The 12,330-nt window shown below is 38.9% G+C and overlaps 1 protein-coding gene across 4 annotated transcripts in view; it reads left to right on the top strand.

The window, feature by feature from the left end:
- The window catches only part of SLC22A15 (solute carrier family 22 member 15), a 94,841-nt gene that overhangs the window by 51,860 nt on the left and 30,651 nt on the right, over nt 1-12,330 (top strand). For all 4 annotated transcript variants that reach the window (XR_004248289.2, XM_032154888.2, XM_032154889.2 and 1 more), the window contains 2 exons: nt 5,704-5,833; nt 10,203-10,418. Coding sequence is in view for 3 of the 4 variants with exons in the window: in XM_032154888.2 (XP_032010779.1) it covers nt 5,704-5,833; nt 10,203-10,418 (346 nt within the window). In the remaining variant the exon portion in view is untranslated. The remainder of the gene's footprint in view (nt 1-5,703; nt 5,834-10,202; nt 10,419-12,330) is intronic.

The following is a 12,330-nucleotide window of genomic DNA, read 5'->3' as shown; positions in this document are numbered from 1 at the left end:
TGTCTAAGACTTTATAGACTTAGGTTTGCAATGATAACTTTTTGTTTCTTTTACTTTCATTCACTTGACAATGATTGAATGTTTCCCATGGATGTTCTTATATGGATGTGGGAAACGGGTTAACCGTGTGACTGATGGAAATGTGTCTTTGGGAGGATCTATATGAGAAGGCCATTTCTTAGAACCTGATACACAGTGCCAGCCATCTCTTATGTACCAGCTACCATGCTAGGCATTTGACATCCATCTGTAATATTCCCGGAGCTTACAAGTTAAGGATTCCTACCTTCGTTTTATGGATGGATGAAATTGAGCCTTTGAGAGGTGAGGTGACATGCCTGTTTTCAGCAGCTGATAACTGACAGGGCCAGAACTGCAACCTGGGTCTTGATGACACCCAGGTCATCCTTCCACTGTTCCCCAAAGACTCTTCTCTTGGAACTTCAGCATGTCACCTCATGTGAGTGCTGGCCTGGTCAACCTGTTATTTCTAACTGGTGTTGTTTTTGAAGTTGTATGGGCTATTGTATCGAGCTGGAAGACACAAGGCTAAATAAAGTAGACTTGTGGTCTGTTTGCATCTCCACTAAACAGCTGTCGAGTGGAAGGATCCATAGGGTTGGACCAGTTAGAACTAGGCTGGAGAGGAAGAGACACCAGCTCCATCCTCTCCAGACAGGCTTCCTGCTGGTCTCACACAGTGTTGCCTTGGGATTCACCTTGTCTTTAGCAACTTCTAAAGCCTTTTTGGAACTGGTCCTAAGCTGGGATGAGTGAAAAAGCTTCCTCTGAGTCTTCAATTTACATTGAGACTTTAGGGTCATTTTTCTGAATAGTATGGCTAATTTCCGGGGACTTTCTAAGAAGCTGGTAATGATGGTGATCATGCCTGCTCCCTGTATCCAGGGAAGGGATAAAGGCACTCTCTCCTTTGATTTCAGTTTTCCTGAGGTCCAAAATTGTGCTCATGTAGAGCACCATGAATACATATTTTTCTTGTACTTCTTAACATTTCTCCATTAAAGTATTTATATTTGATTTTAGTTGTTGCATGAAGATGCTCTTTTATAAAAGACATATACCACTCCCACCCTGCCAGATTATCTAAGTATTTTTCCTGTCATGTTGCATGTGTTAGGGAAAAGGACCAACCCTGGTCTCTTGCTCTCTTGCTAGTTGCCTAAAGCCAGTGAAAAGAGTCCCCTTGGAGTGTTTTGACCTCTCATTCTTATCCTTGATGCTGGGTTAAGATGAGACTATCAAAATTTCTGTAGCAAAGTGAAAAGGGAGAGAGGAAGAAAAACTGTAACAGTGAAACCATATGGTTGCCAAATTCAATGTGAAATTCAGAGCAAGTGTGAGAGTTCCCTGAAGACCAGTACACAGCCCTGCACCCAGGACAAAGTAAGGCTCTGATAGCACCTGGAACTTTTTTTGAGTAGCTTCCTTCCCTCTCTCATGAACCGAGGACTTCCCCAGGGTTTTGTCCTTGGTCTTTCTTTTCAAGTTGGTTTCTTTCCAGAATGATTTTATCTATACCTGTGGCTTCAAATATGCTTATGAATTGCAAGAAGTCAGAGAAAACCCTAAATGTTCAGCAATAGGGGATTTGCTGGAAATAGCCTGATTATTTGGCAATGAAAATTAGTTTGAAAAATTATGCTTATTACAAAATAATATTTGCAATATGTAAAAAACAATATGTAAATATATACCAAAAAGCACAAGTACAAACTGCAAGCATCCATTTTTGACCAGTTTGCAGTGTAGTACTTAACAAAAAGGATTTCCGGCTAATTGACTGAAAATTATTAAGAAGTGAAAAACAAAAAATACTGAAGCTGTGATAAATTCCATATTAATATATTTATTATTTGTTTTCTTATATTAATGTCTTCATATAACAATTCATGTTCATTGTAGAAAATAATTAAGAAATATATGCACACGTCATCAAACTAAAGAATACATGTAGTCCTATTCCCCTAGAGACGACCATGGTTAACATATTGCTATGTATGCTTCCAGAGCTTTTCCTTTGCATGTCTGTTCCACAGCATTCATTTATTAAATGGATTCTGCCATGTACCAGACACTGCTTTTTTTAGATAAAAAGGTGGAACAGACAGGGATGACTTGGGGGAGGTTCTTGCTCTCATGGAACTTATGCTTTACTTAGGAAAGGTGGAACAAATTGATAATTTCTGAAAATTAGAAGTACAATGAAGAAAATGAAGCAGGGTAATGGGCTAGATAGTAATTGCGGGGAGTAACTATATTAAATAGGATAGTTAGAGAAAACCTCGACGTGGGTGTTTGATCTAAGACATGAATGATTAGGAAGACCTAGGCCTGTGAAATTCTGGGAGAAGAATATTCTAGCTAGATGGAATGGCAAAGACCCAGGCCTTGAAGCAGGAAGGAACTTCTTTGAAAAGTTTTGAAAACGTTCTCATGACTACAGGGTAGAGAGTTAAGGAAAGAGTGAAGTAACTGGGAGGGACCAGATGATACAGGGCCTGTGATGGGCCAAATGAGGAATTTGTTTTTTACTTGAAGTACAGTGGGAAGCCAGTGGGGCATATTAAATACAGGAGTGATAGGGTCTCATATACAGAAAGATTACTCTGGTAGGTACAGAAATTGAGGGATCATTTAGTAGGCTGCTATAGTTGGTGACATGAAACCAGTGGTGGGTTAGACAAGATGGAAGCAGTGGAGAAGAAAGAGGATGTATCTGAGCTGGATTTTGGTGGGAAAGTGATTTGCTAAAGGACCAGCAGAGATGGGGAGAGCAAAATAACTCAAGGAGACTTCATGGTCTGTATTTGAAAACTAGATGGATTACTGGTACCATTTACAAAAATGAAGTCATAACTATGTACTCTTTTCTAACCTGCTGAAATTTAGCTTTTACTAGTGCAAACTGAGCAGGAATAGCAAAGTTGAAATTAATTAAAAATAAGCAGAGAATAAATTTTAAAATAGGCATAGTACTTAAAGGCATATACATGGTTATAAAGCCACCTATGATACTCCAGAAAGGATGACTTGAAATGTTTATTTTTTATTAATTTTTAAACCAAATAACATAGAGCCTTATTATATTCATCTCTATGCCTTCTCCCTGTTGTCATTTACAGGCATATATGTGCAGCTTCTTGCTGGACATTAGATATGAATATTTATTGACTCCTTAAATAAAAATTATTACTTTCTTTCCACCTAAAAGCTACATTATTTTCTGGGACCTCTGCCTATGTTGTCACAGTATTTAAGGTTACCAAACTAGATAACTCTGAATCATTTCTTCTTGTCCATCACGTCCAGTTGATACCAGATCTTACTGATTGTGACAGAGACTGAACTCTAATGAGCTCATATATAAGGGGAAATCATTTGGTTAGGATAACTAGACCATGAAGAGCCAGGCGTTGAAGATGCCCAGAACCAGAAGTCAGATGCTTCTCATTTCAGCTCCCCATCCTCTCTGAGAAGCTTCCTCTGTGTAGTCACAGACAAGGCCCAGCAGCTCCAAGTCTAGTATTTAAAATCTTGGGTAAGGCCTCTGATCGGCTCAGCTGATTGGAGTCACCCTGCAGTTAGAGGAACTATACTTGGCAGGCCCCATTTGAACCACAGAGATGAAGTCAGGGAAGTTAGTCCTCCAACAGCGGGCAGGGCATTCTTGGAATTAGGAAGGAGAACCAGGCAGCAAATATTCTGTGATAGATTCAACAGGAGGCTTTCAGATAGCTTTTTTTTTTTTTTTTTTTGAGGTTAATAAATAGAAGGGCTAAATCCAGATTACATTAGGACAATATCCATCATTTGTATAACATGCATTATTTCATCTGAAACTAATAAAAACTACCCTTTGAGGTAGGCACTATTATTTCTGTTTCACCAATAAGAAAACTGAGGCTCAGGAACATTTAGTGATTTGCCCAAGGTCAGAGTAGTATGTAGCAGAACTAGGATCTGAACTTGGTCCCTCTGAAACCATCACATCCTCTGGGCTTTCTTGTTTTTGCTTACATTGTTGTCAAGGGATACTGAGTGCTCAGGACCATTCTGAGCAATGGCAGACAAGAAGTCTTATTCTTGGAAGCCAGGTGCTTTTTGATCTACAGCAGTGAACCTGTAGTAGCTATTGACTGTCTTAAATTTCCAGGAAACTCGCACTGTCCTCATCCCACTACTCATTGGACCACATATTCTGAACATGCTGTCACATCAGCTTCCCTTTCTAGCTCTCCCTTTCCTCACTAGGTCAAACAGTATACAAGCCATTACTTATTTGTTATAAAGTAATAAGCTATGGATAGGAATCAAAGGAAACACATGTATTACAAGATTATTATTTTTTGTAACAAGATCAACAAAGTTTTGTCACTGCGGAATGCCCACAGAAATTGCCTTTCCATAGAGGGGAGATAGAAGAGAGGAATGGTACAGAACCTGGGCACAAGTCCTGGCCCTGCTACTTACAGCTCTGTGTCCTTAGGCAGCTTCATTTAACCACTCTGAGCTATTTTCCACTTTAGTTTATGGTTGATAATGGTACTTACTTCATAGGACAATGTATGTGAAACCATTATGCTTAATAAATAATAGCTCTTACTACCACTAATAGCAATAGTGGCAGTTATAGAAAGTGGGTCAGAGGTATAGAATTTGCAAGAATATTGGGCAAGCCTGTGGGTTTAATACCCATCTCAATATTTATTTCAAAAAGCATAAGCTTCTTTACAATTCCATGGTGGTTATTTTTCCATCATTGTGCTGACAAAAATCTATGCTTAAGGGAGCTTATTTTCTACTTGGGAAAGACAGGAAACAAATAAATACAAAATGTCATGTATCCTATAGTAATACATTTAGAGAAGGCAGTAGGGAGAATTGGGAGAGTGAGTTGTGATTTAAGAAACTTCGGCCGGGCAAGGTTGCTGATGCCTGTAATCCCAGCACTTTGGGAGGCTGAGGCAGGTGGATCACAAGGTCAGGAGTTAAAGGCTAGCCTGGCCAAGATGGTGAAACCCCGTCTCTAATAAAAATACACACACACAAAAAAAAATTAGCCGGGCATGGTGGCAGTCGCCCGTAATCCCAGCTACTTGAGAGGCTGAGGCAGAGAATTGCTTGAACCCGGGATCCCGGGAGGTGGAGGTTGCAGTGAGCCGAGATCTTGCCACTGCACTCCAGCCTGGGCGACAGAGCGAGATTCTGTCTCAAGAAAAAAAAAAAAAAGAGGGAAGGAAGGAAAGAAAAGAAAGAAACTTCAAGGACAGCCTGTGTGGTAAAGATTAAGTTTCTGGTATTGCAATAACCTCATGACCTAAAAGCTATATTACCCATATGGCAAAAATATTTCCAAGCCTCAGCCAGAGGTTCAGGCAAATGTCAGTACAACAGGCAATGCAGAAAGCATTTAAACAAATTCTTAAAATTTATATGTCCCCATATAGTTTGTATTTTTCATCTATCTTCCCTTTATTTCCACAAATTTTCTGGCCTCTATGATACTTTCATTCTCTGATGTTCAACTTAGTGTAGATTTTTTTTCTTTTCTGATATGCCTGTTATACTTGCCAGCATAGGGCTGACATCTCACCAGGAAGAAATTGGCTCTGTAACTTGGGGTTGGAAATGGTGCTGCAGATGGTGCTTTCTCCAGTGACAGTTCTCTTTTCCCTGAATTAGGATCGATCGGCGGCCTCTTCTTTGCAGTTGGCATTGCCCAATATGCCCTGTTAGGATACTTCATCCGCTCCTGGAGGACACTAGCCATTCTGGTTAACCTGCAGGGAACAGTGGTCTTTCTCTTATCTTTGTAAGTAGTTTTTCCTCTTAGAGTTTTAATTTAAAAAGCCAAAGCAATGTCTTAAGAGGATGTGGGTCAATGAGCAGCATTATTCCCTTTCAGGAGCTTGCCTGCACTGACTTTGGTGAAGAACTAAATTCTGCAAGTGTTCCAATTCTTGGCAGCTCCTGGGAAGAGAGATGCTTAATTAATTCAGAATGCAGGTATCCCTTGTTTAAAGTAACCTCTCAATACACTGCATCGTAACCTTCACATTCTTGGCATAGGCAACCAATTGCTTTTTTAACCTAATACCTCAACCTTAAAGGTCTTCAGGCTGGATCACATTATGTGCTAGGTGTGTGACTGAGGTAGATTTTGTAGAGCAGTGTATTCATATTGGATATGTAGTGACAACTGTTCATCCTACAGATGTGCCATTTCAGGGCCTCTAAACGTTGACTGTGGAAGAGTCTTAGATATAGGAGAAATCCTTAGAGTGCAGGGCCTCATAGCAGTGGCTGGATGATTCCCTAGTCAGGGAAGGACTCTATAAATGACTGCCCAAGGTATCATACCATGGCCCTCTAAGACACCCAGATGTTACAAGGCAAGCCACCAACTTAGTAAGCCCATTTCCCCAGAAGTTTTTTTTGTTGTTTTTTTTTTTTGAGACGGAGTTTCGCCCTTGTTGCCCAGGCTGGAATGCAATGGTGTGATCTCGGCTCACCGCAACCTCTGCCCCTCGGGTTCAAGCAATTCTCCTGCCTCAGCCTCCCAAATAGCTGGGATTACAGGCATGTGCCACCACACCCGGCTGATTTTGTATCTTTAGTAGAGACGGGGTTTCTCCATGTTGGTCAGGCTGGTCTCGAACTTCTGACCTCAGGTGATCCGCCTGCCTCAGCCTCCCAAAGTGCTGGGATTACAGGCGTGAGCCACCGCACCTGGCAGAAGTTTTTATGTGGTATATGAAAGGCTTTTATTCCCTGAGATATCAGATCTCTGATGGTAATCATCAAAATCTTTGACATAAAATTTTCAGCCAGTATTTCCTGCCTTCATCTATGCCATAAAGTGAAGGAGACCTATAGTAGTGTTTTAATTCTGACAGCTCTTTAATTTATTTACTCTTTATCTGGGGTCTAAATTGAGATTTTGTGGGGACTAAGCTGAAATTTTTCATACATTTTTTAAAGCAAGAGAATGTTAAGTGCAAAAATGAATACAGTAGAAGTAGCCTACATTTTAAAACTAAAATTTATTAAATGTATTTTTAGTTATATGAATTTGAGTGAGATAATTTTATTAGAAGAGGAAACTAATATGATTTTATTAACTTGTATATTGTCAATTTTTGAAAGTAATAAATGGGTGCCTACTATAGTACTTAGAATTAATAAACATTTATGTAAATATTGATGAATAAATACATTTTCTTTTAAAATGTTTAGTAAATTTCCTACTTCTCCATCTTATCTGGCTCTCATCTCCCTTTTAATAGTAGCACCACTTCACTGGGTGATCTGAGGTGTTCTGCTTTTTTTTTTTTTTTTTTTTTTTGAATATATAGTCAGAATTAGTTACTGTTTAGTGCTAGGTGGAGACATCTCCTCACTGGGAAGTGAGTTCAGGTCGTGAAAAATAGAAAGCAGGGAGAAAAGAACTTATGAGATTTAAATATTTACTTATTCCACTAAGCCTAGAATGTAAGGCTTCCCACAGTCAGCCTCCAATTTATCTTTCCTAATTTATTCCCATCCCATGTTCAGGCACACTGCACTACTTGTTCCTTAGGCTTTTCTGCTCCATGCTGCTACTCAGTGCTGTGTCTGCTTTTTCAACAATCTTTTGCCCAGATCTTCTTATTTAATAAGTATGCCACTGTCCTGATTTGCTCAAATACCATCCACCCCATCTTTTCCTGATCATAGCCTCAGCTACAAGTCATTCCCTTTCTTTTTTGAATTCCACGGCATTCACCCACACCCTTTGAGTGGTCCTTGTGTTTCTGCCTCATAATGGAGCCACGTTCTCTCTTTCTAAACTGAGAGCTCTCCAACAGTATCAGGCTCTTTGCTCCATGATAACATTTTCCCCAGTACCAAAGCCAGGGGTTTCCACACAGTAGATCCTTGGACATTGCACAAATGTTGGCACAAAAACATTTGGAATCACCTTCAGAATTTTTAATCAGCAACATAAGAAGCCACATTATATACCTTATTTGTTTACCAGAAACATTTTTACCTAGCTTAAAAATTCCTTATTTTCACAATACTTCAATTTCAGTAGATTTACTTTTTTTCTGAAAACCAGGGTCCCCTTAATTTACAAAGATTTGCCACCTTTAATGATATTCATGGAGCGTTTTTGAGTGGGGCAACATTGTTAAATTAGCATTTTAGCTTTCAAAGGAGCCCACGGCACAGATGACCCTGCTGCTATATAGAGGACGGCATGTTCAAAGGCCTGCTCTTTCTTTTAAAAACGTGTCTTATTGTTTTGTATGTATAATCTGCATGTGTTGGAACTCTGTTTCCAAATCTGTCCACTGGCAACTAGGTGACCCTCTTTAGAAGCAAGCTTATTGGCCTCTCAAAATGCAGAGAAATATAAGACCCTAAGTTTTCATGATCAACATAAACCCTTTGCCAGGTAGAAATAGTTATATTAACTCAGAGCCAAATTTCTAAAGCCTTCATGTCTCTCAAATACCAGCTTTAAAATGATTTATAAAGTTTTAAAAGTAATTTTTATTGCTTATAAACAATTTTGAAAACACAGAAAGGCTAAGGGTAGGAGAAAATGACATATAACCCAAAGGTAATGACTGAATATTTTGGCGTATTTTCTGTTGTTTCTTTTTTATTCCTCCCAATCCTTCCCAAAATAATTAATTTTTATTATCATATATTTTCTCTCAATATTTATCGCAGTAGTCCTCTTTCATTTAGACATAATCAAGTGGTTTTACATAATAGCTCCTATATGCCCCTATGGATAGAGCCAATAAATCCCACTCATACCCTGCAGACCTAACTTCAACAGAACAGTGTTTTACTTGATTATTTATTTGTTTGTCAGTAATAATAATCAAATGGCAATGAAGAAGTAAATGGAAGGATTTTTCAGGATGTTATAGATGGTCTTTGTTCCTGCTTTTGCTGACAATCAAATATCGTGCATGAATATTCCTTTCCCCAGTAGCAAAGCTCCTGGGAAAACTCCTGCCTTTGGTTTCCAGCATCTTTCCTTTCATCACCATTACATTGCTCTGTACAAAATTGAAATGCTAAATAAATGGTTGTTGACAGACTGGCTGTCCGTTAAGTTTCCAAATCCTGTAGTGTTTGTTGCTAATTCACTGTCCTTATTAGAAGGCACAGTGAATTCTATAAAGCACTGTAAATAGCCAGTTTTATTCATCTAAGTTTCATTTTAGGCAGATAATGTCAAATTAGATTTAAAAAAAAACAAACAAAAAACCTTGATTTGTGTCTTGTAAATAAGGCTTCCATATTCCTGCCTTGGTTTTGTCTTTGGAAAGCCCTCTGAAAGTGTAGGCAAAATGGGGAAGAGGCAAAAAGATACATAATATTTAAGTTTTGAAACTCTTTGAATATATCAATGGCAGTATAATTGTCCAACGCTTTGTAGTTACATTAGAAAATAACTGTTGTTTTGTAACTAGAAGTTGGTCAGGAAATAACTTCTATTCTTTAAGGTCTTGGGGGATCAGGAAATATCCTCAGGACATATTAAAGCCAGCGTGTCAGGTGATTTGAGTATTTTGAAGCAGTAAACACTCAAAAGTAGTTTTGGTAAACTTGGTTTCGTCTTTATGTGTAGTCTTAAAATAATCTCTACCTCCTACATGTCACTGTGTTAAAAATATTTCAGTTTAAATTTTTTTTCCTGATGAGATAATAAAGATTTCTATCTTCTTTGTGAGGCTTTTTTAGAACTTAAGAAAAACCATTGTCTCTACAGTATTTTCAGACAACACTTGGCTAGGATTTAGAGCCATATCTTTGACCCGTGCTTTATGAAGAATTTTCATCATTCAGTCCTATAGACTGAATAATATGTTAATATTTAACATATTAAAATTCACATATTAAAATTTATTTAAAAATAAATGCATACTGTTTGCTTTTTAAACTGCAATTGTAAAAGCATGTTCTTCGTTTTCAGTGATAAAGTAGACTACCATTTAATGTTAGCATGCTGTTGAAAGTAGCCCTTTCATATGTTATTGGGAGAGTCAAACTTTAAGTCTAACACGGAATCCCATTTGTGGTGCAGGCAGGAATCTACGTACTGAGTAGGTGATTTGTCTCCTTCCTGTGCACGTGTACCTATATGAATATACAGCCTTTAATGACATCTCTTTCAGATTCATTCCTGAATCACCTCGTTGGTTATACTCCCAGGGTCGACTGAGTGAGGCTGAAGAGGCGCTGTATCTCATTGCCAAGAGGAACCGCAAACTCAAGTGCACATTCTCACTAACACACCCAGCCAACAGGAGCTGCAGGGAGACTGGAAGTTTCCTGGACCTGTTTCGTTACCGGGTCCTCTTAGGACACACTTTGATCCTGATGTTCATCTGGTAATTATACTAAGGCGTGTTCTGTTGCTCTTTAACTACGGTTGCTCGAGGTTCTCTTGATATCCTGCTCCTTCTTCAGGGTACAGGGAATTTTACCTCTTTTGTTAGCTTGAGGTTGTTTTCTCAACAGCAAGGCTCCTGATCCTTAGCGCCTGGTTTTCTGCTTGCACAGCCCCGTCTTTCTCAAGCAGCAGATGATAGTGCCTAATGGGCAGGTCCACTGAGCTTGAGTAAGTAGACATCAGAAGCACATCTTTGCTTTTGAGGTATTTATCTTAAATATTTAAGCCTTCCTGCCCCTTCCCCTGCAAAAAAGGAAAGAAAGCAAATAAGCATGGTAGAAATAGAAGAGTTTTTAAGTAGGACTTTAAAAATACTTCCTTTGGCGCTGGCATCAAGCAGTTTGCTAGCACATTCTGATTGTGGTGCTCCATGCTGCATTTTCTGTGGCACTCCCACTCACTAACTCACTGAGATGGGCTAAATATGATCCCTTATACAGATGGGACCCTAGGAGTTTGAAATGATGAACCCTAAGCCACATATGTAAATCAGTGATTGAACTGATGAGCACTTTCTGAACCTGATTTTTCTGGTTGTTTAGCTTATTCCCACCTGCCTTTCAAAATGCTGTCAGCATGAGTGTAAGTTGCATTCAGCGGTTCAAGATGGTTTCATTTAAAGAAATTCATTTCATACAATTTGTGGATTGCACATGTGTTTTGATATTGTACATACTGCTAATGTGCCATAAGTGTTATCTGGGCAAAATCATACCTACTAGCCTAAAAGACAGTTGTGCTGTGGCTTATATGTATTTGCCATGAAGCCTGCATAGAACCCTACATTTCATGCAGGGATAAAGGAAACTGATTTTATATGAAAGTGATCTTATGTATAAAGCTACAAAGAATAGTAGCTTTAGAATAAGAAGCTGCAAAGATGTTTTTCTAGATCATGTTCTCTTTTTCTACCCAAGCAGTGGCTGCCACCTGTATGGTTGGGGGCCATGTTAACCAACTGCTGCTTTCCCCCACAGAACCATCACAGCACTAGGAATAGCACATATGCATAATAAATGTTGAGGCTTGGAGGCATGGAGATTAAGAAAACCGTTGAAAGCCAAACCTGACAACACAACATAGGAGCTGCTAATTTGAGGTTCTACCCATTCAAAAGCAAATACTTACAAAGTACGTTCAGGTACTTAGGGCTCCATAAAACTTTACATTTGCGCATCACATAGACAGTCAGTCAACCTCTGCCTTGGAGGAACCACCTACTTGTTGCAGATTATTCACTATTTTTATTTTTTTCCCCATGTATATTAACTTCTGGATTCTGGCCTTCAATGGATAAACAAACAAACGAACCCTAGACTTAGAGCCAGGGAGACTGTCCCTGTTCATTTTATTTCTTACACAGCCAAATAAACTTCTTCCCTGAGGCTGAGAATGTTAAAACATGTGATAATAGAGACAGTCACTCCACATATTGCTGTTCTTTTTGAAGATGCTATAAAATTCTAAAATCTTCTCTGTGGATCTGTCATTCAAGAAAGCCTTAACTGGGGATTCAAATTATACCTCTGTGTTAAACATTTGTTTCTTTGGTTATTTTCCACAATAGTGCCTTTTTAAATTATTCTTTGATGCTCTAAATGTACTGTTAAATATTACGCAAGCATTTTAAATTTTGTTTGGGGGACATAAGGAGGATTGAAATGATTTTAATAGCTCTAATTATGGATCCCAATGACCAACTCTGTGATGAAGGCAACTTGCAGAGCAGAGGCCCAGCCCTGGGGACAATGGGCCTTCCATGCTTCATGCTCTCCAGGTTCTCTCTCACCACCAGCTGGGAACTAAATTCCACTATTGTCCTGAACTGGCTTGTCTATTCTTGCCCTGAC

Source organism: Hylobates moloch, unplaced genomic scaffold (assembly GCF_009828535.3).
Source record: "Hylobates moloch isolate HMO894 unplaced genomic scaffold, HMol_V3 SCAFFOLD_5, whole genome shotgun sequence".
Lineage (NCBI taxonomy): Eukaryota > Metazoa > Chordata > Mammalia > Primates > Hylobatidae > Hylobates > Hylobates moloch.
Note: the sequence above shows the minus strand (reverse complement) of the source record. Positions and strands in the feature narration are given on the sequence as shown.